The 23,029-nt window shown below is 42.1% G+C and overlaps 1 protein-coding gene across 14 annotated transcripts in view; it reads right to left on the bottom strand.

Annotated features, from left to right (window-relative positions):
- Positions 1-23,029, bottom strand: part of PUS7L (pseudouridine synthase 7 like) — a 31,335-nt gene that overhangs the window by 5,289 nt on the left and 3,017 nt on the right. For 8 of the 14 annotated variants that reach the window (XM_039505351.1, XM_039505369.1, XM_039505326.1 and 5 more), the window contains 8 exons: positions 20,606-21,517; positions 19,604-19,763; positions 17,023-17,218; positions 15,994-16,092; positions 14,094-14,175; positions 10,666-10,946; positions 9,576-9,629; positions 7,112-8,887 (listed from right to left, as the gene is read on the bottom strand). In XM_039505351.1, coding sequence (XP_039361285.1) covers positions 8,558-8,887; positions 9,576-9,629; positions 10,666-10,946; positions 14,094-14,175; positions 15,994-16,092; positions 17,023-17,218; positions 19,604-19,763; positions 20,606-21,488 — 2,085 coding nt within the window. In that variant the 5' untranslated portion in view covers positions 21,489-21,517 and the 3' untranslated portion in view covers positions 7,112-8,557. Of the gene's footprint in view, positions 1-5,186; positions 5,298-7,111; positions 8,888-9,125; positions 9,257-9,575; positions 9,630-10,665; positions 10,947-14,093; positions 14,176-15,993; positions 16,093-17,022; positions 17,219-19,603; positions 19,764-20,605; positions 21,518-23,029 lie in introns of those variants that run through there. The other 6 variants (XM_039505399.1, XM_039505406.1, XR_005589612.1 and 3 more) reach the window with 6 other exon arrangements.

Genomic DNA, 23,029 nt, shown 5'->3' with positions numbered 1-23,029 from the left:
TATTACTTCACCCACATTGACTCTCTAATATCCTGGCACCAACACAGCTACAACACTGCAAATAAGCTATATGGGTGTCAGTAGTGTAATACTGCATCTCGTTTTGAAATCTGAGTAGGCACTGGTGTTGAAGGAGTGAGGCAGGTTCTCTAACTGGAATGATCAGCATTAAAGGTCACGTTTTTAGCTTAGTAAGACAAGTGCTACATACTACCTCCTATACTGAAGGCACTTTAGACTGTATTAGTGGAAAGAAGGGTTGTTAAATGAAGACAGAAAGGTTAAAATGAAGAGTTAAATATTAAATAAAACAGAAAAAGAATGTGTGTGGGGGGGTGGAGGATTTAAAACACATTTTTTCCCAACTAGATGCCTAACATGAAACACGCAATATGGAATGAATAGAGAAGCCATAAATTAACAATGATACACAACCATTTAAGGAAATTTGTGGCATACTCCACAAGAACCAACACAAAATGAAACCTTATATCAAATGTAAGGTTAGAAATGTTACAAAAACACTGCCTGTGCATCTGTAGTAATCTAGACCAAAACTATGCTTTTTTCTCCGTGACTTTCTCCTTTATTTTAAACTCTTTCTGTCTAATCCCTTTAACCAGTTTGTTCCAGGAGAGCCTACACTGTTTCCTCTGATATATCTTGGACATCTACAGTCCCTCTTGAGTACAAACGGGCACTTCATAAAATAATGATGCATATCCCTTCTTCATGTTCATGACAAGATTTGGAAATCCCAGATACTTCCGAGGGATGGATGCTTCCTAGGCAGTGACATCTTAGGATTGAGTCTCCACTGACTTGTTCCTTGTGTAGTCATTTGCACCTCTGCAAAGCAAGTGTAAAGCAGCACTATTCTGACTTGGTAGCATTTTACATCCATTTTGTAAATGTTAATGTTGTCGCAACCCTATACATAGTTATGGCTCTGTATGGCCAATTGTCGGTCCATGGCCATCTTGTTCTGCTAAAAGGACAAGGCAGCCTCCATCTTGGACCAGGTTCTTGTTCCACAGGAGAGGGCAGAGACCTAATTCTGCCCAGCAACACCGTGGTGTCGTGTGTAACCCTGAGGTGCGGTGTGCAACATTCTAGTGCTGTGTGCATTTTCCCGCTCTTTTTGGCCTGGTCATCTAGGGGTCAGGCTAGTGCCTTGTGCAAAGATGCCAGTGTGCCGTGTGCAAATCCTGTTGGCGTGGGGGGCAACAGTTTAGAGCCTGAAGGGTGTAGGAGCCAGGGACCAATCAGATGCTGACACGAGTGAGTGAGACCCTTCGAATAAAACTAGGTTTCCCCCCAAATTTTTTGTGGAGTATCCGCATGTCAGCTGAAGGGCCTGATCAACCTTTCAGACAGGGTCTCCTCCCGTTATAGCTAGCTCGTGTCGTGTCGTTTTGGATTCGTTATCGCTTTGGATTTATCATTTTGGATCTATTTCTATCAGCTCGTCATGCTTCTGGTGTCTGCTCTGCTGGTCAGCTGCACCTGGAGTGCGGTATTTGCTTTCTAATTTCTGACAGTTTGTTTACCTAGCTTCCCCGTTTTTTCCCCTCCTTAACTCGGTACCAAGTGTGTATACAGTATATGAGAGTTGAATTATTGAGCTCATAATTGCACAGTTGTCTAGTTTGTATAGTTGTTCTGGGTTTTAGTAGATAGTTAATTGTAGACTGTTTTAAGGTTGTGTGAGTTACTGCTCTGTCTTTGTCTGGAGTGCTTGGTGCTAGGTGCTGTCTCCACCTGAGGATTAGCTGACCAAGGGGTTTCTGTCCCCGCGGTCTGTGTGAGTGGAACCTGCACAATCGCAGCCGCACCACACTCTGGGTAAATCCCTTAGCGTGAAATCAAGGGCGGTTGAGGCAGTGGCCCGTGGGTCTCTTTTCTGTGTTGCACCGGGCACCGCTCTGACGAACCCGATTTCCATCTTGTGTAATTGGTGTGTCTGCCCACTCAGTGTGAAGCAGTGAGCAGTATAGATTTGTATTGTTAATGATTTTTGGGTGTGTTTGTATTGTTTAATAACATCCCAGCTAAGAATTGCCCCCTCCTCGGCCAACGTTGTAACTATCCCCCCAATAAATGCAGCCACTTGGCTTTAAACTTGATTTTGGTCCAGCCTGGTTTTTCCTCTCCCAATACCAAAGCTGATCGAACCGCAATCGGTTTCGACAAATGTCTGCACAAATTGCAAGGCAGTGAAGAATCAAGCCCTCAATTTCTGTGCCTCCCTCATTTCCATAGGACCTGGCAATCCCTATTGTCTTAATACTATTAATGTCCACATAGCACTCCTTCTCTGCTAGCCCAGCTTTTAACGGGCTATCTTTGAGAAATATGCCTCCTTCTTTCAATCTAAGATAGCTCCAATTCTCAATGGGCCAGGCTTTCAACAGGTGTAAATCTGCATAGCTCTCTTAACTCTAATGGAGCAGTGCTAATTTACAAAATCTGCGGATCTGGTACTATATCTCCTTTAGCCAAACTTGAACTCACCCACATCTTTGTCTTCCTTCTAATTTGCTTCTCCTTTCCTGCCATCAACCACACTTACAAAAACTTTCTTCTCTCTAGACTGCCTCTCCTTCCCAGCATTTCTACCATCCTGCCAACCTTACTCCATATATTATCACTAATCTCTTTTCACATGATAATTTCTCCAACTCTCTAAAGTCACTTCTTCACAACACCCATTCCACTACCCCAACTCACTAACAACCTTCATCTCAAAATTTCTGTTTTCCAGCCAAGTGATTAAGAAAATAGCTTTCTCTTACCTTTCTAATCCTGAAACATGCCAAGCCCATGCTGTGGTAGGGAACATATTGGGTAAAATAAATGTTAGAGGCTCTGTACCTTCAATTTAAAATTCGTTTGTTCTTTCTTGGGAAGCATAAATAGAGATCAGTTATAAATTTATTGTTATATTAAGACACCCAGAGAGGGTATGTGTAATATTGTGATTTACTTTTTGCTAAAAATACCTTACCTTGTTTTGCTTATGTGAAAATATGGTCAGTGAAACAAGAAACTTCTGCTTACTCTGAATGTCCTGATAGGAGTAGAGAGCTACCTGTAGTGGGTGCACTACTGAGAATTGGGACTTCTTAGCACTGGCATGATAGTGTGGACTTTGACTTTTGGCATATAACTTTTTGAGGAATGTGGTTTAGCAACATGGTGGCCATTCTGTTGACAGGCACCATTTGCAATGTGTTAAAGAATGTGGCTATACAAAGGGAATGTTGGTATTAAGTTACCTGGTCTGTTTGCAACTGATGTGGTGGTTGTATTTTTTCATTAGAAACTTTTAATTATTTGGGGAGCAGGATTATGGTAAACTTCCTCCTATAAGGAGGTCTGAGTTTGGGGTACATCCTCACAGTTCTCTCCGGTTTCCCTCCTCAACTCAGACTTCAAAAACTTTGATGTCATCCATGACTCTGAGCTCTCTCTCCTCCCACACCACCAAGTTTTATGACTCTACCTATTACCACTTCAGCAATACTGCTCATGGATACCATCACTTTGACTCCACCGCTGCTGAAACCCAGGGCTGGCTCTACAGTTTTCGCCGCCCCAAGCAGTGCACTGAATTGCCGCCGCGGCGGGGCCAGTCCATGTGCCCTTAGGGCGGCAGGCGCATTTCCGTGGCGGCGGCAATTCGGCAGCAGCTTCTATGTTTAGCTGAAGCCGCCACGGACAGCTAGATGTAGAAGCTGCTGCCAAATTGCCTACACTGTGGAAATGCACGTGCCGCCCTAAGGGCACACGGACTGCCCCCCGCCGTCAATTCGGCACACTGCTTGGGGGCAAAACAACAGGGACTGCCACCCCAAGCACCAGCTTGGAATGCTGATGCCTGGAGTCGGCTCTGGCTGAAACCCCAACACATGCATTCCTCTCATTTCACTTTAATCGCTGCACTCTCTCTCCTGAACCCTAGACTTCAATTCCAGAACATGCACAGCACTGCCACCGTCTTGCAGCATCTTTCATATAGATTCACAGGGCAGTGGCTGGCTGGGCTTCTCAGGGTGGATGCCAGGGCCACCTTACCCCTCCTCAGAAACTATGACCTGGCTTGCTTCTAAGAAGCCCTCTAGGCCAGATGGAGGTGCCGACCCCCTCCCCCTTAGAATGAGTGAGCAGCAGCAAAGAGGTATTCATGCTCTCATCTTGCAGCTGTGCATTTTCTTTGCCTGCCAGTGCCCTGGGGATGGGGGTTAGCGCAGCTAGTCTTTTCCTTGAGATTTTGTGCTGGCATTTAATTGCTGACTATTGTTAATGCTGACTAGCCACTGTATTGCTGTTCTGTTTGGGTCAAGATAGAATTGTTTGGGTTTCCATGTATCTCAGTGTGTTATGTCACAACTTTGGACATGGACCTAGGATAAAAATTGCAAATGCACTTATGTGATTTAGGAGCCTAAATCCTACCTTTTAACCTGAATTATGTACTTTTCAAAATTTTACCCCTAGTCTTGGCAGGGGGTAAATTTATTGGGCTGTTTGGGCCAGTATCATAGGATATTGGGATATAGGGAGGGATATTTTTATATATATATTCCATAATTCTGGGATTCAGCAAGTAGCTAGGACCAAGAGACTGAGCAGCAGAGACTGCCTGGAATGTATGTCAATTGAAGCTCTAGTTCTATCTACAAGGGTAGAGACTGTAGCTTAAACCTCGTGTCCAGGCCTAGTTGGACGGGCTGGTTTCTTTCTATGGGTAGCCATTTTGACCTTGGGATCAGCCAGTCAGAACGAAGGTTGGTTCATGACCAGGCTGAGGATCCACCACCCACTTTCCCGCAAAGATTATGTTCATTGCCCTCTTTTGTTTACATTCTTGTTATTTATTTATTTGAGTAATACAGTTGTGGCCTTTGTGCCATAAATTATCTCTAGCTTGTGCAGTGTATTTTTGGCATCCTCTGGGCAAAGAAGCATGACTAAATAGCCCCATTTCCAGATATCCCAACTGGTTCCACATTCATTTCAGGATCTGCTTCAAACCTGGCATCATTGTAGTACTCTTCATGGACTCACCTCAAACTTTTAGGCCCAGATCCACACAGGTATACTTTCTGCAGTTTAGCATTATTTAATTATATAAAGCATTATAATTTATGTACAATACAGTATAACTCTATATGCGTGCATACCTAATATAGATGTATAATGAGTAAGTGTTCCAACGTGAACTCCTCTTGCAAGTGGATGGCTAGGCCATGAATCATTCCAAATTAATTTTCTCTGGATTTCTCAGATTTGACCTATGAATTTAAAAGTTACAAGGAATTAATGGCCTTAATACAGGTATAAAGGTAAAATGACAAAACTGTGGGTTTTGGTTGCTTAAATAACTAGGATTTATTAAATATAGGTAGTTTCATGTATGTGAAATAACTCATTCCTATGATTTGACTAAATATACCCATTTTCTGGTCAGGTAGCACAACTACTGTGCAAATTAAAACATGATTAAAACATGCTTTTGCATAGCACTGGTGGAGATGGCTGTCTTCAGAAGCTGAAAACAAAAGTTTGGGTCCGATCCTGCCTTCCCAGCACTCCTAAAGCTCCCTTTGTTTTCTAAATGCTTTGCAATAACAGATTTGATTTGAAAAAGAAGAAATAAAAGTTCAAATCATCCTCTGACTTGGATCATTGTACTTTTGTTGCTGGTTTCTGTGGGAGTTCAGAGCACAAGGAATGTAGGACTGGATTTATTAGCTGAGTATAATAGGCCAAATCCTCAGCTGGTGTAAACTGAAATCAATATAGAAGTCAGTAGAGCTATGCAGATTTATACCAGCTGAGGATCACAAAACATCTACCTGGTTTCTGAAGAACAGAAATATACATCATATGAAGAAACTTTTTGTGATGTGAATGTACTATAAATCCATTCCATTCTGAAAGCTCTGCACATTCTGATTAAAATTAATAAGATATTTGTCCAATTTGAGTCAATAAAAATTATTGCACAAAAAGAAAATTTGAATTTTTTCCATTAAAAATGCACATTTATCATCAATGACTAGAAAAGTCAACATGCTACTAAGATTAAAACCTCTTTTGTTAAGAAAAAATTCAGAGCCTGCCTTCACTAGTGTTAACAAAATGCCTACTAGGCTTATCAAGGAAGGGTGAATACCAATAGAAACGCAAAGAATCAAGACAAGGGGTGATCAGCTCTTTGATCTTTCCTTCTTAAAATCAGATCTGTGCAGTGATTATCTTTTTATTGTACTGCTAAAGCTCTTGTGCTTACACAGAATGGCTTTAAGAGTCCAATACTTCATCCCTTTCTCAGGCAAAACTCTCATTAAAGTCCATAGTTTTTACATAAGTAAGGGTTGCAGAGTTGGACCCAAAGGCTACATGTATGAACAATCCAATTTTTTTGCATATTTTTACACTGAAATATTTCTGACTTTTATTTAAATATACAGTAAAACTAAGCAGGCAGAAGATTATCATATATACAAACAATTTAATTACAACCTTGACTTCTTCCAAGTAGAATGCTTCTATTGCAGGAATTATATTTATGGATATCAGTAAGTTAGCTCTTTCTGCTCAGAGTTGCTGAAAGGATGATTTGCTTAAGAAGATTAGTCCTTTCAATGTTCAGTAGTAGTACTGGACAAATGAGCCTAAAATTACTATAGATTAACTCCATTAACATCATCTTCTGAACATTTTTAAATGGCAGACCTTTCTGTGAAAAATCTTTTAATCTGACCTTTTATGTGTCCCTTCAAATCAAGTATCAGCTATTAACACACACATTTAAATTTCATTTGTTGCGTTGATGCCAGTAAAAACTGATGATCCTCAAAACTATTTTGAACCAAGCAGTGAAAGCACCAGTCTGATCTCAATAAAAATTCATCGGCTCTAGTAATTCCCTCTGATGAGTGATATAATTCAGCAAATCTAGTGAAGGCTGAAGTGGATGTACTGTAGGAAAACATGTTTAGGTTTGGTTTCTCAAGTGATTTGTTGAATCTTTAAGCAAGTTGTTAGTTTTCACATAGGTTCTAGCTTAATATGATGAAATGCATTAAAAGTGATACGTTGCAATAGTCACAATAGTTTATTTAGTGTACAATAACACTGCAAATATTACTGGCATAAGAGTTTATTTCCCACCTGACACTTCAGTGCCAAATCCTGCAATGCTTACTTATGCCTTACAAAGACAAACACAGTGGGGACCTGATCCTTCATTCTAGATGACCATTTTTACACCTCCATTGAAGTCACTGGAATTACACTTCTGTCAAACTGGTGTAAAGAAGTGATGAATCAACCCTGGAATATTTGCCTTGCTAAGGATTGAGCAAGAATTGCAGGACTGGGGTCACAGACAACAGTAAATCAATGTTGTGTTTACCAGAGTGTGAGAAAATTGAAGCACTTGTAACTTACATATCCCTTCTCTCAAAAATGGCCAAAGTAGTTCTCTTCCACTGGTTATTTTTAAGTCACAGTGCCATCTACAGATTAAATATAACATATGCAACTCAAAGCTATTGTGATAGTTTTGCTTCTTAGTTTATTATTCAATTTTCTGCCCTTCCATGCCAATATCCTCTTTTTACAAACTTCTTTCACAGAAGAATTTTATAAATAACTTTTAACCGTGATAATGGCAAGGTTCCAGTGACAATCACTGCAAGATTTCCTCACAACCTTAAGCTTGTGCAGTGAGCAGGTTTGACCAGCAACGAGCACACTGCCTGAAGTCAGGAAATAAAAACATTAGCACTCTTCTGTAAGTGTATTAATGGCATGTTCACCTCTGGGTCCTGAAGTTCCTGTTTACATAGATTTTTATTTTGAGCCTGTTTTTTTCCTTCAATTTCTCAGTACAGGAATGACTGAAAGACGAGCATGCTGTGAGCTTAAAGAAGTGTCCTACGATCAGCAGGATGACTCAGCACTATTACTTACCTCACATATCCTTTTAGCTCTGGGTTCATATGCATAGTGAAAACAGGCGAGGATGAATGGGCCTTAGAACTCAGCAAGGTTTCAACAGGCCTGGATGTTCACTATGATACGGCAGCTTTCCTAGTAGACAGACAGTACTAGATTGTAAACGCGTTGTGGCAGAAGCTGTCTTTGTGTGTCTTGTACAGAACCAAATATATAACCAGCCCTTATGATGGTAATAAAAGGCAAGGAGGAAATGACCATTCACCATATTCCCCTTTCTCCAGAATCCAGCTTTGGTCATGCGGTGTAAAGCTTGTGCAAATATCACTGGTTAAAAGCCAGACCTGCAGCTCTTGGCTTCTCTAAGTATGACATTATATATAGTTTAGTATTGTTTGGCTCCAATGTACTCAGGACTACAAATTTAGTTTTAAAAACAAAGTAATAAAACCCTAAGTAATTCATTAATTCTTTCTGAACTACACTGTACATGATGAACAAGATTAGCTTTCCCTATTTTATAGGCAACATATATAAAATACCTCCATGGATTATGTTACTCCTGTAACTTTTTACTATGAATATTCTAAAGGTCACATTTCATTATTTCCCTCAGACAAACAGTTGCATAACATGAAGGATCAAGGTCAAATGACAAAAGAAGAGATGCTTTAGATTCATTTAGGTGACTGTCTTCTTCGGTTTTGATTTCCTTTTCATTGTCTTCTAAGAAATGATATGACAGATTGTGGATATATTTCAAAATGTGTCTGTAGCATCCAGGTGTGTTCAGCTGTAATGCAGACACCCTGAACCTGCATGTCTGCAGCCCATCCTTGGCAAGCCTTTCATGGTACCACTGCCCAACTTTATTATTGGGATACTTGATACTGTGTCCAACCATTGGAAGAACCACCTCAAGGGAAAAAAATATATATATGTGAGCCACAAATGTGTTTGAAACAAAGCCACCACTTTCCCCTTTAAAATTTAATTCCTTTATGTTTTAGGGCCTGATTCTGCAAAGAAGCCACCTTGCTTCCATACCCTAAAAGCCCAAGCAAGGCTCTGGAGGACAGTTATTTGAGGCTTAAACTGAAAGGCACAGAAGCCCGTCAAAATGCCAGTACTCTAATAACAGACTACAAACATACCAAATTGATTGTTTTCTGGATTGTTCTGAGATATAGAAATAGAGAATATGTTAGCATTCTTTGTAAGTCTCCAAACCCTCGTATCTTCAGCCTTTTCATACCCTGACCTTCAAATACTCTTGATGCTTCTCCTAGCATGGGAGGATTGAAATAAAATGTTTCAAGAAAACTACAATTAGTAGTTTGCTAACACTCAATTGGCAGTAACAGTGCACAAAAAAGCACATCCAACCACGATAACATTGCCCTTATGTTCAGTACACATGAGTGAAGACTTTCATCTTTGTGTTTGCTGTGAGTCCACATTAATTTCTAAGTCCATTTTCCATAAAGGTGCACTCTGAAGAGAAATAAAACTGCACCTGTAAGTTAATCAGATCTATTTTAAAAACAAAACTCAACTTCATTAACTCATAAACCCCTGAAACATGATTTTTCAAACAAACTTACTTGATGTATTGCATATTTGTTAGCGGACTCTTCTGGAGCAGTTACTACGTGAACCTGGTATAAAATGTTTTAAAAAAATACTTATAGCTTGACAAACAGTAGAAAAACTATATTATGAACCAATCACATATTTGTCTTAATCCCACCCTCTATTAAAATCAAGAATTAAGGCCATTTGACTACTCCAAGGAGAAATTATTTCACTCAACAAAAAATTAGAAGTGTTTTACACAAAGTAATCATTAGTACAAGGCCTTGCATTAAATATAAACTAAATAAAACTAATGTTAATTACTGTTGATGTACGGACCTATCACTATAGTTCTAATATGCTTGCCCATCTCAAGTTCATGGTGCCAATGTAATTTCATGCTAGAAGATTAATGCGGTAACATTCACATTTAGCATGAGAACCAGATTCCATTGTTTAATATTAAATTTGATAGCTCGGCCTTCCATTGAATTTGGTCTATCAGTTTATTAAACTCACTCTTTTTTTTAAATAACATTTTGGCAAAATCACAACGAGCATAGAAAGCTACTGTTTTAGAGCTCTGAAGGTTATTTACAGTGACTTCTAAGCTGCTCTTGCTCACAGAAATATCTACAAGAAATTCACTCTTCAGCTAAACAATTTGGGTGATATTCTGGCCATTGTGCACACCATTACAATAGTGCTAAAATTCCACACTGGTGCTGATACATGGGGGAAAGACGGCTGCCTTTTAGGTCCTCCATGACCAGATCCACAGAAGGATGTAACAGAAAATAGCTCAGAGGCATCATGTATGTGTAACCATTCAGGACAAGTCCAGGGCCCTACAAACACCTTCATGCATTCCTACTCTTAACATGAGTACTATGAACAGTCAGGACGGAAAAGAGCTGTTATGGTGTATAGAGCATGTATGCCTACTTGTGGGGAGCTGAGGGAGGGCTAAGCCACTCCACATGAGCCAAAGGTAAGTAGTAAAGTAGCATAAATGGGTTAGAATGTTTAACTAAACATAAAAAGCAGAACTCCTATATCTTAAGCGATTTAAGTGTGTTAAGCTAACTTTTACAAGAAATATTTTGTAAACTCACTCACTCTGTCATTCAGAGAAGAATTTTCATCAACATTTTCTTCAGAGAGGACCAGATCACCCTCCACTACTTTTGAACCATAGGTCATAAACCTAAAAGATGTGGCTTCATTCCAAATTTTACTGCAATATGCATGAATGTAGAATATACGCATGGAATGAGGAATGCTGAGCCATCCTCGTGTACAACCCTCATGGTTTACACCATAGCGATTCAAGGCACGAAGCAACATCCTCTCTCTTACTTTAAATTCGGGCAACATTGCCAGGGTTCCCTTTGCATCATCTGAAATAAAAAGAAATCAACATTGGAACAACCACCTGCTTTTCAAACTTAGTCTTCTGGAAAGTGAAAAACTTAAATAAAAGGATAAATTAAATCAGATGAGGAAAAGGATGTCAGACTCATTTGTTTACACTGGTTTTTATTGTTTTATTATTCCCTGCCTTTAACTTCTCATGTCAGATAAATTCCATCTTATCTACCTTTTAACCCATGCTAATTAACTCCATTTTCTGTAATTTACATTAAAATATAAATTAAACTGGCTTACTATGTTCATTACTTCAGTCCAGGGCCGGCTCCAGGGGTTTTGCCGCCCCAAGCAGCTAAAAAAAAAAAAAAAAACCGCGATCGCGATCTGCGTCAATTCAGCGGGAGTGAGGGACCCTCCGCCGAATTGCTGCCGAATCCCTGAAAGTGCCACCCCACTCCCAAGTTGCCGCCCCAAGCACCTGCTTGATAAGCTGGTGCCTGGAGCCGGCCCTGCTTCAGTCCAAAGAGTTGCTAGTTCCTTAGAAATAAAAGCATATCACATCATTGCTAGCAGGGTGTTCTTACACATGTGACATGTGAAAGAGAAGTGCATTCCTATCAAAGAACATGAGATACTCAGACATAGGCCTACACTGTCAGAAGATGGACCTCCCTTTTGGAAGCACCCACAAAATGTACACCAGTATTAGCACCTGCATTGCTAAGTACTCTGATTTGTCAAAGCAATGTAAGCACCAAGTCATTTGATGGCACAAATTTTGTAGGAAAAAATAATGTGCTTGTTTTATTTTGTAGGTGCAAACTGCACTTGACAACAGGGAGTCTGAGTCTCAACCTGGATAGAAACGTACCCCTTTGTGTTAATATTTCCTTCTTTCCTTTGTAATTTTATCCAGATTTTCTCTTTGATGAGAAGTCATTTGTGTAGCCTTTTATTTCTTGCTTTGGGAAAAGATAAGCATTTGTTTTCAGAGTTCATATCAATGCCTTTTCATGCATCATACAACACGCCAGAATACAGAAGGACTCAAAGGCTCTCTTCTGTGAACTGAAGCACATCTGTACCCTCTGAAGCCACATACCCTAGCTGTTCTCAGGGCCGCCCGGGGGGGGGGGGCAAGAGGGGCAATTTGCCCCAGGCCCCGAGCCCCACAGGGGCCCCCACCAGAGTTTTTCGGGGCCCCTTGGAGCGGGATCCCTCACTCACTCCGGGGTGTCCGGCAAACTCTTGCGGGGCCAGGCGCAGGAGCTTCTGCCGCTCCCGGTCTTCGCCGGTGGGGGGATCCTTCCGCTCCGGGGCGGAAGGACCCCCCCGCTGGCGAATTACCGCCGAAGACGGAGCGGGACCAGCCGCCGAAGTTCAGCCTGGTCTTCGGCGGTAATTCGGCGGCGGGGGGCCATTCCGTTCCGGGACCCGCCGCCAAAGTGCCCCGAAGACCCGCGGCGGGGGCCCCCTTCCGCTGAATTACCGCTGAAGACCGGGCTGCGCTTCGGCGGCGGGTCCCGCTTCGGCGGTAATTCGGCGGTGGGGAGGCCCCGCCGCGGGTCTTCGGGGCACTTCGGCGGAGGGTCCAGGAACGGAAGGGCCCCCCGCCGCCGAAGACCCCGGGCCCCCGGAATCCTCTGGGCGGCCCTGGCTGTTCTGGCAATATCAGCGATAACTGGATTTACAGACACGGGAGATTTGGGGTCAACAGTGACTTCAAGATTTCTGACTCTGCGAGAAAAGTTAGCGTCTGAAGAATGACAGCAGAAAGAGATGTGACAAACGGGGTATTTTACTTAGAAGACAGGTATGTTTTTGAAAATATTTTTCAGTGAAGAATGGAACTCAAGATAGGAAGTAGGTAAGTCAGAGAGAGAGTGGAGGGAGATGCAGAGTTGAAAGTCAATTACACAGACGTAATGGCCAAAGCTGTAAACAAAGGCTGTGATTTTCAAAGGACCTAAGAAAGTGTGGCACCCAACTTTCATTCAGTTTCAATTGCAGCTGGGCTCCCAACTTTTGTACACTCCTTTGTAATTCCCAATCAAAGAGAATATGGTAATTCAAAAGAAGAAGAGAGGTGGAGGACAAAAGAAGAACATAGCCTTTAGGAACGTCTCATATCTTTTCCACTATGTAGATGTAAATAAAGATTCTCCACTCAGGGCCGGCTCTAGACCCCAGCGCGCCAAGCGTGCGCTTGGGGCGGCATTTTGCCGGGAGGGCGGCAGGCGGCTCCGGCGGACCTCCCGCAGGCATGACTATGGAGGGTCCGCTAGTCCCGCAGCTCTGGCGGACCTCCCGCAGGCATGACTGTGGAGGGTCCGCTAGTCCCGCAGCTCCGGCGGACCTCCCGCAGAAATGCCTGCGGAGGGTCCGCTGGTCCCGCAGCTCCGGTGGAGCATCCGCAGGCATGCCTGCGGGAGGTCCACCAGAGCCGCGGGACCAGCGGACCCTCCGCAGGCACGTCTGCAAGAGGTCCCCCGGAGCCGCGGGACCGGCGACCACCAGAGTGTGCCCCACGGCGCGCCGCCCTGCTTGGGGCGGCGGAATTCCTAGAGCCCTGTCTCCACTGCCCTGCACTTGGGAGATGGTAGCATTTTACACTCACTTGCAAGGTATAAATAATTACACAGGGTGCAAGGCACAGGAGACTCAGAACCCAGAACATTTTGAGACACAAAATTCCAATGCTCTCAAGAAATGTGAAGTGATTTATTGTATTGTCAGTTTATACAAAAGAATGAATCAGCTACTGGCAAAAGCAGAAATTGTATGAAAAAATATGACTATTAAGAATAATTTTAAGTGACAATAAAATTATTAAAAACTCATTAAATTTAAACTAATTGCTAACACTCACTGTCTCTACCAGATACTTGTTGAAAATGTAAAGAAAAGAAATGATCTAAAAATGCCTTCAATGCAAAACGTATAATGCCAAATCCTGGGGTCTTTGCCTGGCTTTTACTCAGTTCTTATTAAGTCAAGCTCCCAGAGCCTGATCCTCCTATCACTTCCACCAGTATAATTCCATTGACTTCAATGGAATTACTACTGATTTACACCAGAAGAACTAAGAGAAACTCAGGCAGTATGCAGCAAAACCCTCACCCCCAAAAACACATGTTCTGAATAACAACAAAAACATTTTAAAATGTGGAATTTACCGCTTTGAAGAAAATATCTCTTTGCCTGGTTTACAGGATCATCTGTATCTTCTGGTGTGAAAAACAACTTCACGGCTTTTACCTTTGAAAAACAACAAACATGAGGTTACTGTGTTTTAATGTAACTACCTGCTTGATGAAAAAGACAACCATATGTCAGTTCTGTGGTAGGATACTATATAGCATCTCAAAACTCTGACCATTTCTTAAGCACGATGGCTCAAATTCTCTCCTCTGACAGAAGAAAGTCCTAAAATGTCACAAGTGTGAAATCAAGTGACTACTGTATTCTCCCCTTGGAAGGGATGGGAACAGCCTTCAAAACCTCCAAAGGGGAAGTTAATGATGCAGGGAGCATTACTTTTCTATAGGTTTCCAGATGAAAATCTTCCATGTTGCAAGGTGAGTATGCTGCCTAAAGCAGTAGCACACTCTGGTTCTACCTTGTGGCCCACTAAGGCATAACCATACAATGTTCACATGGAGGGGCTTACACACCCTCACACAGAGGGGACAATGATATGCCTAGGCTGTGTCTACATGAGATTAGATCAGAGTCGTCAACCTTTCAGTAGTAGTGTGCCGAGTCTTCATTTATTAACTTTAATTTAAGGTTTTGTGTGCCGGTCATACATTTTAACGTTTTTTAGGTTTCTCTCTATAAGTCTATAAATAATATAACTAAACTACTGTTGTAGGTAAAGTAAACAAGGTTTTCAAAATGTTTAAGAAGCTCCATTTAAAATTAAATTAAAATGCTGATCTTAAGCCGCAGGCCTGCTCAGCCCGCTCCCAGCCTGGGGTTTCGTTCACCTAGGCCAGCAGCTGGCTGAGCAGGGCCTGCGGCCGGAACCCCAGGTTGGTAGTGGGCTGAGCGGGGCCGGTGGCTGGGACTCCAGCTGGCAAGAGGCCGGCAGCCAGAACCCCAGACCGGCGGTGGGCTGAGCCGGGCCGGCACCCCAGACCAGCAGCGGGTGGATAGCATCCTGTGGGATCTAAGGGCTTGATTCTCTTTGCACGCAGGTGTAACTATATTGACTTTTATTAAGTTTCTCAGATTTGTATCAGTGTAAGTGAAGAGAAGAATCAGTCCCTATATATCTAGTTCAACAATAACTTCTGATACCATGGACCGCATTCTCTACTGCCTCGTATCTTGTGCGATAATTTACCTGTGCAAACTGTCACACAAGTTACATGACAGTGGAGAATCAGGACCTATGTCTCATGAAATATTATCTGAGAAATTAATTCAAATGGGCTTGCAAAGAAGAATTTATGCGGAAAGAAGACTGGCTGAGGGACAGTAGCCAAGGGATAATGAGAAGGAACAACATATTGAGAAATGCAGATATATCTACTGTGATCTTAAAGGGTTTGGGGTTTAGATCTGGTCTTATTTAATATTCTTACAAAATTTTAAGAAAAAAATCTCTCCCAGTGTACTGAGCCCATCAGTCTGAATATTCACAAGTTAAAGAGCACTTCTCACCATGAACAAACTGTAAAAAGGAGCTTTTGATTTAAATTGTTCTGAGCCTAGTACTAAAAGCAGATGTCTTCATGTAAAATTATATTATATATGACAACTGCAGTGTGACAGCCCCACGAAACACTGAAAACTACTTTTCACTCTATTTAAAATAAATAATGTTTAAGCTTAATGTTAAAATTGAACATTTTGTTTAAATGTTAAAACATTCATGACTGTGACACAACATTGTTAATACGTGGTGGGAGTTGGTTTTGCAGTCTCCTCCAACAACCCTCACACTACTATTGTCACACATGGAGATCACCGTTCAACAGGGTGGTAACCTCCAATGCTTGATTCAGACATACCAACTGTAGCCATGGAAAAGAAGTAGACTAGTCATTTGGATTATGAGGTGAATTATACCATTTCTTCGTTCAGCAAAGCCAATCCAATTTGATCTGTCTGAACATTCTGTCCATGCCCAAATCGCTGAGGTCCATAGTAGTTTACAAAACCTTTTGTCTACAGTCAAAAAGAAATCAACTGGTTAAAACATGAAAATATTAAATATTCATTAAAACAGCAAGGTGCATATTTTTTAAGGTATTCAGATATTGCTCTGCTTCGTGTTGGGAGGACTAAGTAACTTAGACAGCTAAGTCCCATTTTCAAATGTGACTTAGGCAGTTAGGAGCCAAAGGTTATGTCTACACTTGCCATTTAAAGTGCAAAAAGTCCCTTTTTTGCACTACAACTGCAGGAACGTCTACACTTGTTAATGCCTTTTCTGCGGTGAAACTCAGAAGTTTCACCACAAAAAGAAAGCCACCTTCACGAGAGGCATACAGCTCTTACTGTTCTTTTTGCGCTGTTGTGAAAGTGAAGACACGTTCTATCTGTGTAAACACCTTTTGGCCTCCAGAGGATATCCCACAGTTCCAAAAGTGACCACTCTGGCCAGCATCTCTGCTGCTCTGATGCCAGATAAAGGGACGTTCCCCCCTCTCCATGTAAGCCCCCGGAAGTTTGAAACTCCCTTTCCCTTTGCTTGTAGCTGTGGCGGGGAAAGCAGCCAGACAGCAGGGGGTTTTAAAAAAAATGCCACGAAAGAAAATGCCTCAGCAACTCTGGTTCATACAGATACCCCGTATCTGTCAAATTTGCCATCTGTTGTCTTGTACTACTCTGGGACCAGAAAGCTGTGGCACAGAATGAACCCACTAACTGTCCTCCCTTTTTGGCAAGTTGCTCTGTTCCTGGTTTGTAGAGCCACAGAGACTAATCATCAAAGGGCACACAGCTTCTACATTTTAGAACAAATAAAATGTTGCCAGAGCTGAGTGGAGATTGCAGGTCAGAGGTAGCATGAGAACCATCTTGTTCTAAAAAAGCAGCATTGATGAGGCAAAAATATTTCCTTGTTGAAAATGAAATCATGGCATCTCTTTTTACCTTAACATTCTCAAATGCTTCAGATATTCTCTCTTTCAGATCTGCAGAAGAGTCATTGCTCTGATGTTTTAGATCTCTCACAATTATATCAAAGTGGTTCCCCTTCAGTTGACCGAGTTTAAGGTGTTGGCACACTGAATGGATATTATACACTTTCATTCCTTTTCTTTCAATTGTGCTTCCAATTTCTTTCAACCTACACAAATGATAAATTGGGAGTTTATGAAGAACTGTCGATAAGACATTCCAACTGGAAAAAGAAAAGTTTCCTTCACAAATGCTTTGCTTGCCTCAGCACGAATTACATGTAAAACTGATTTAAAAATAGTTGTCATTCAAAGGTTTTCCCTTTGTCTTACTTGAAATAAGTCACAGTCGTGCTTACTGACTGAGCATTTAAAATAATTTGTGATCTTGAAATTAACCCCTTATCAAATGATGCTTAGAAACTAATATAATTAGTTTAACGGAAGGTTTTAACAGTCTATAAGTGAAAAATTATCAGGTGGATTTAATGTTATATAGGGGTTTTCAAATTGTTCATAATATGGACGAGTTGTTTTAATAAAGAGATTGTCTGATGGACTCCTCCGTCCAATTCATGATCACATGGACCATCTTCCCTCCTATTCGTGATTGAATGACATCTTTCTGGTGATTACAGCAGTTGCTTTCATGGGAAAAGTCATAACCTCCCCCTCCCCCACTATTACTAAAATTAAGTAGTATTTATAGTTTCTTTAATGCAGTTTAGTAGTTGGAAACAAGGAGAAGGAGCCAGCATCATGTGACCAAACAAAACTCTGCAGACCATCAGTAAATGTTCCCTGGTGGTCAACAGATCACAGTCTGAGAACTACTACTCTTATCACAGAAAAAGGTACAAGAAACAAAGAAAAAAGAAAAAGTTCACAAATGTGTTGCAGATAGATGATTTCTCCTTATACATTTTAAATTTATAATCTTATTGTACTTTGCATTTTGGAAATATGGAGGTAAGTAAGAAACAATTTGCCAAAATTAGGACAAAAGTAAATTCTAAATAAAAACAAGGTTCCTCTTTGGCTTCCCCTTTCTTTACTTGTGACAGAAGAAGATTTTATGACACCACAGAGGAATCTGAATGCAGTAGTCACAACACTGTAAATAGCAAAATCCCATTGCAGTGGGTTCTGCTCATCAAACAGCAAAAAGGGCTAGAAGGGAAAACCTGTCATCCTCCTCCCTAATAGGCTATCTTACCTCATCATATTAAACTCAGGGCCAGATGTGAAGGGAGACTGTTGGAGTAAGAATCATGGTTCTCCTCTTATGAGCTCTCTCCTATTCTATGGCTGTCAAGGTATAGCAGAACTTTCCTGATATAGCTTGATGTGCTAAATCTCACCAGTTAGAGTGCTGCTCACTCCCTATACTGTGTCAAGATCATTGACTCTCTGCTGAGGGTGATGGAGAGGAGCCACTACCTAACTTGCCTCCTTTAGCAGGGTCACAGACAACTTGTTTTATCTGGGAGGGTGGGGAGTGGGGAGGCTAGAGTTAATAATAATAAAATAGCTATTGAATTGTGCTTTAATAAGTAGTTTTGTACCACAACAAAAATTTGTCCACTTTTAATAATGTGAGATACTGACTTTGGAACAGAAGCTCATTTATCTCCTTTATTTATTAATGCAATCCCTAAATTTCTGGGGGACTAAAGCTACCTCAAGCCTTCCATTGTCTATGCCCACACTCATGGGAAAGAACCTGCTGTTTCAGAGACAACATAATACTGGAGAGAACCCTTACAGAGAAAAACTATCACTATTGTTGTGTTGTGGGGCATCTAGCCACATGCCTTCCCCTCTCCTGATCCAACAAGTGCTGATGTGTCATTCATACTCTCTGAGGAGAAAGGGCTGTACGACACAGTCACCTTTTCGGGTGACATGCAGCTTCTACTCTTCATTCCCCAAGGTTGCAAGGGGTGGCACATGAGTGAGCATGGCTCTTTTCTCCATTCTGGGTTACAGTAGCAGTTCCTTTTCTTCACTTCACTTAGAGAGGGACTAAGAGTTTGGGATAGAGGGAGTTGATGGCAAGTCGCACCCGCTCCATCCACATATTTACAACAGGAAAGTACTGTGCTGTCCTGAAAGACAATGCTAGGAAGTAGAGGAGAGAGCAACTTGACCTGGTTCTCCTGTGCTGGGTGATGGCATGTCCCTAGGGAAGACACCCCTTTGTCCCCCAGGCAATTTCTTCTGATGACACAAGAAGTAGATTTTGATATTCTGTGTGTCCCAGATGCTGCACCCTGATTAGTTCACTAGACCATTAGAAAGGACAGGGACAGCTCTCCGCAACAAGCAAGAATAATATATACTTTTTCCCCCTTAAAGTCCAAGGCTAATCCAGAGTCAAACCTGATATTCTCTAGTAACAAACGCATTAAGTCACAAAATAACTGCTCTAAGTAGACTCAAACATAGGTGGAGATGAACCAATATAATAAGATTGGTATTAAAAGGTGCTTTCACATTTATTAACCTATTCCAATGATGAAATTGCTCTATGTGAGGAACCAAGTTTTTAGTACCTCTCAGGAGTCACTTTTTTCACAACCATAGCTTGGTAGGTGATGGCCTTTTTGTCTTTGATGCCTGTGTAACTGAAGTCTGAAGGAAGAACACCAAGTTCAGAAGACAAATAGCTAATTGCTTCTAGTGTTTCCAGATTTTCTTTTCGAAGGGTAAAACCTGCAACGAACATCTCAAAATTATTAGAAATCCACCATTCCAAATTATATTGGGAACTCTGTCATCACTAATGGGCTAGCAGCTATTCTTTAACATTAGAACAGGATAGGATTTGGTAAGAACACAGAATCAATTGTTCTCAAAACGAAACTATTGGTAGAGGAAAAAAATTTGTTGTATTGAAGAGAAAGATGACAACTGATGTTCAAACTACAGCTACTAGAAACCATAGAAGCCATAAAAGCAACAGAATTTTCAGTGCTCAGAAGATGCAAATCTCTTCATCTTCATATAAAAACAATCAAACAAAGCAATTTAAAAAAAAAGCCATACTGAATGTTTCTAAGACGGTCTGTGGATTTAACGTTGGGCCTACAAACCACTCTTCTAACAGGAACATCATTCTGCATATCAAAAAGTAATGGTTTTACAAAATGAAATCAGAAATCAAATCTAGTCTTATTATAAAACTGAGCAATAACCTTTCCAATTAATGGTGGACCTTTAACATCTAAAAGCTTAGGAACACCTAACAGAACATCCAGAATTCTTCAAGTTATTTTAAAATGAGAAACTATAATGCATGAAATTTACACAGAGAGAGGTTGCACTGAGGGTATTTCAGCCATTTCCACTGCATTATTTATTTAATTCACTGTGGTAACTGGATTCATCTCTCACACCAATTTTACAGTAATTTAATTCCACTGACCTCAGTAGAATTATTCCTGATTTATGCCTGTGTAAATTAGAAGAGACTCAGATTCTCTGTACTCCTTTAAAAAAACAATTATTATAAAACAATTAACCAAGGAAACTATAAAACATTATTAAATATTTACCTGTATAAACATCTTGTTTTTCCTGGCAATCAGCAGCCGGCCTTTTCCTGGACCAACTCTTCTCCCGCAACCTTACTATTATTGCTACATTTTGCTGACCATTAAAGTCAGTCACAGAAAAAGACTTTGTTTCTACAAGTTTTCCAAACTTCTGACTGACAAAATGGTGGACTGCCTTTCTGTGCTCCTTATTCCCATCAGGCTTAAAAGAAAATTTAGAGTTTTCCAGTTTTGCATCTAAAAATTTAAAAAAATCAAATGCTTCCTCCTCAGACACTAGTTGACAGAGCTGTTTGTAATCAGTGTTTGCTTTGACAATAATTTCATTATTCTTTGTAACAGTCATTAAGAAAGGAAATTTCTGTCTAATGGCACTGTGTAAATCAGCTCGATTCCTCTTGTCAAGGACTGGCCCCAGTGAGAACTCAGCAGGATGAGCAGCTGGATCATGTTCTGAGTCCCACCTATCTTTTATGTTACAAGCAAACTGATTCAACAGTTCATTCACAGACTCGTCTAACAAGGAGTCCAATGTACCTGCCTCATGGCGCCCACCTTCAGGTGCAGCTCCAGCCATGTGCTCTGTGCTGCCTTTGGCTGGCGACAGGCCATCTTCTGGAGCATGACTGGGGCTGTCGAATGGGCCTAGCACCTCTTCTCTGTGCAGTTCCGGAGGCTCTGGCCAGGGCCTGTGGGAGCTCTGTGGGCAGTAGCTGTTTGGGGCTGCAGGCATGTCACCGAATGCACCAAGAGTCTCGGCTGTGCTCTCGCTAAGCAGCCGCCCGAGGGTATCAATTTCTGTCACGATGAAGTCACTGGCAGAGGTTTTTATGCTACCCTGGAAGCCGATGTGATTGCTCCGCATGCTCAGTACACCCGGCATGGTGCCAGCCCTGCCCTGAGGCCACACACCTGTGAGAGAGAGTGCACCAGTCATCGCATGGCAGCCAGGGGACCCCCACTTTTCCCAGGGGTCATTGCAGATTACCAGCTACTAGCGGGGCGTCCTGAAACAAAACATTAACACAAGGGGTACCGCTTCCCATCACGTGGGGGCAGCAGTCAGCAACCCTGGCTCCATCCTCTGCCCTGTGAGTGAGGGCCAGCAGGAATCAACAAAACCACTCCTCTCCCAGCCCCGTGCACGTGAGGGCAGGAGCCAATGAACCTGCCCGCAACCTCTGCGGGCAGGAGACAGCAAATCTGCGCCCAACCCCTGCCCTGTATGGACAGGAGCCAGTGAACCCACCCTCTGCACTGTGTACATGGGGGGCAGGAGTCAGAGAACCCGGCCCCACCCTTGCCCTGTGTGGGGGAGGTGGTGGAGGGGAGAGCAGCAATCATAGCACAGCGCAGGGCCTGGACAGGGGACCATGAGGTGAGGTGCTGCCCCCGCCGGCTCAGAGAAAAAGAGGTTCCCAGCTCCTGCCCACAAGGGGCATGGCCTCCATCAGCCTGGTGGCAGTGCCCAGGGGCCACACCGCGCTCACTTGCCCATCAGCGGTGGGGTGGGAGGAGTTACATCCCGACATACACGAGGCTCCTCGGTGCCGTCCTGTTGTGAGAGGGGTGTAGGCAGTGTGACAGGTAGCAGATCATAGAATCATAGAATTCAAGATCAGAAGGGACCATTATGATCATTATGATCCTCTATGATCTTATGTTTTGGTCCCTCAGTTTCCCCTTATACGAAAGATACTCTACAGATGGATGGTGGGAGGCATAATTCACTGGTAAAGTGAAAGGCATTGTAAGAGTACAAACTAGAGTAGTTCATCTCTCCAGAATGTGGACATGGGGAAAAAGGGACCCTTTTCCCATAAACCAGAGATCACAAGTTAGGAGCCCTCACAGAAAGCAATATTGCAGTGCTCTGCAATCATGATCTCTAAGGCTAGAGTTTACAATGGAGTCACTACAGCATTTGGGACCAGTGCTGTAGTATCTATTTTATAAAGATTTCAAATATGCCTTTCTGAAACTTAATCCTCTAGAGCACTAAAACCCATGCCCAAGTGTGGCTTCCAGAGAGAGAATCCTGCCTGCTAACATATGTCCCACTGAATGGAATCCACCACTGTAGCTGGAACTCCAGCTGGACCCCCCGTACTCGGTCAGTAATCTGTCTCTCCCACCCTAGGCCATAGGAGCTGTGCTAAACAGCTCTCTTCTGGGAGGCAATCCCACACTCATGCCCAACATGCATAAAAGCCTCTTCCATCGTGCAAGATCAGATCAGTGTCTTGCTTCCAGCAAAGAAAGTGCAAGTTTTATGGTGAAAGCAATTTCCCTGTTTCCTGATTAATAACAACAAACCAAGGCCCCTGGACTGGGGAGGAGAAGAGAGCATAATTGACTGAGTTTTGAAATGGGGTCTTAATGTCTAGATTCAAATTAGCCAGCATCACCTTTTCATCTGGGGAA

This window comes from Mauremys reevesii, linkage group 1 (assembly GCF_016161935.1).
Source record: "Mauremys reevesii isolate NIE-2019 linkage group 1, ASM1616193v1, whole genome shotgun sequence".
Lineage (NCBI taxonomy): Eukaryota > Metazoa > Chordata > Testudines > Geoemydidae > Mauremys > Mauremys reevesii.
This window is presented reverse-complemented; position numbering and strand designations above follow the sequence as displayed.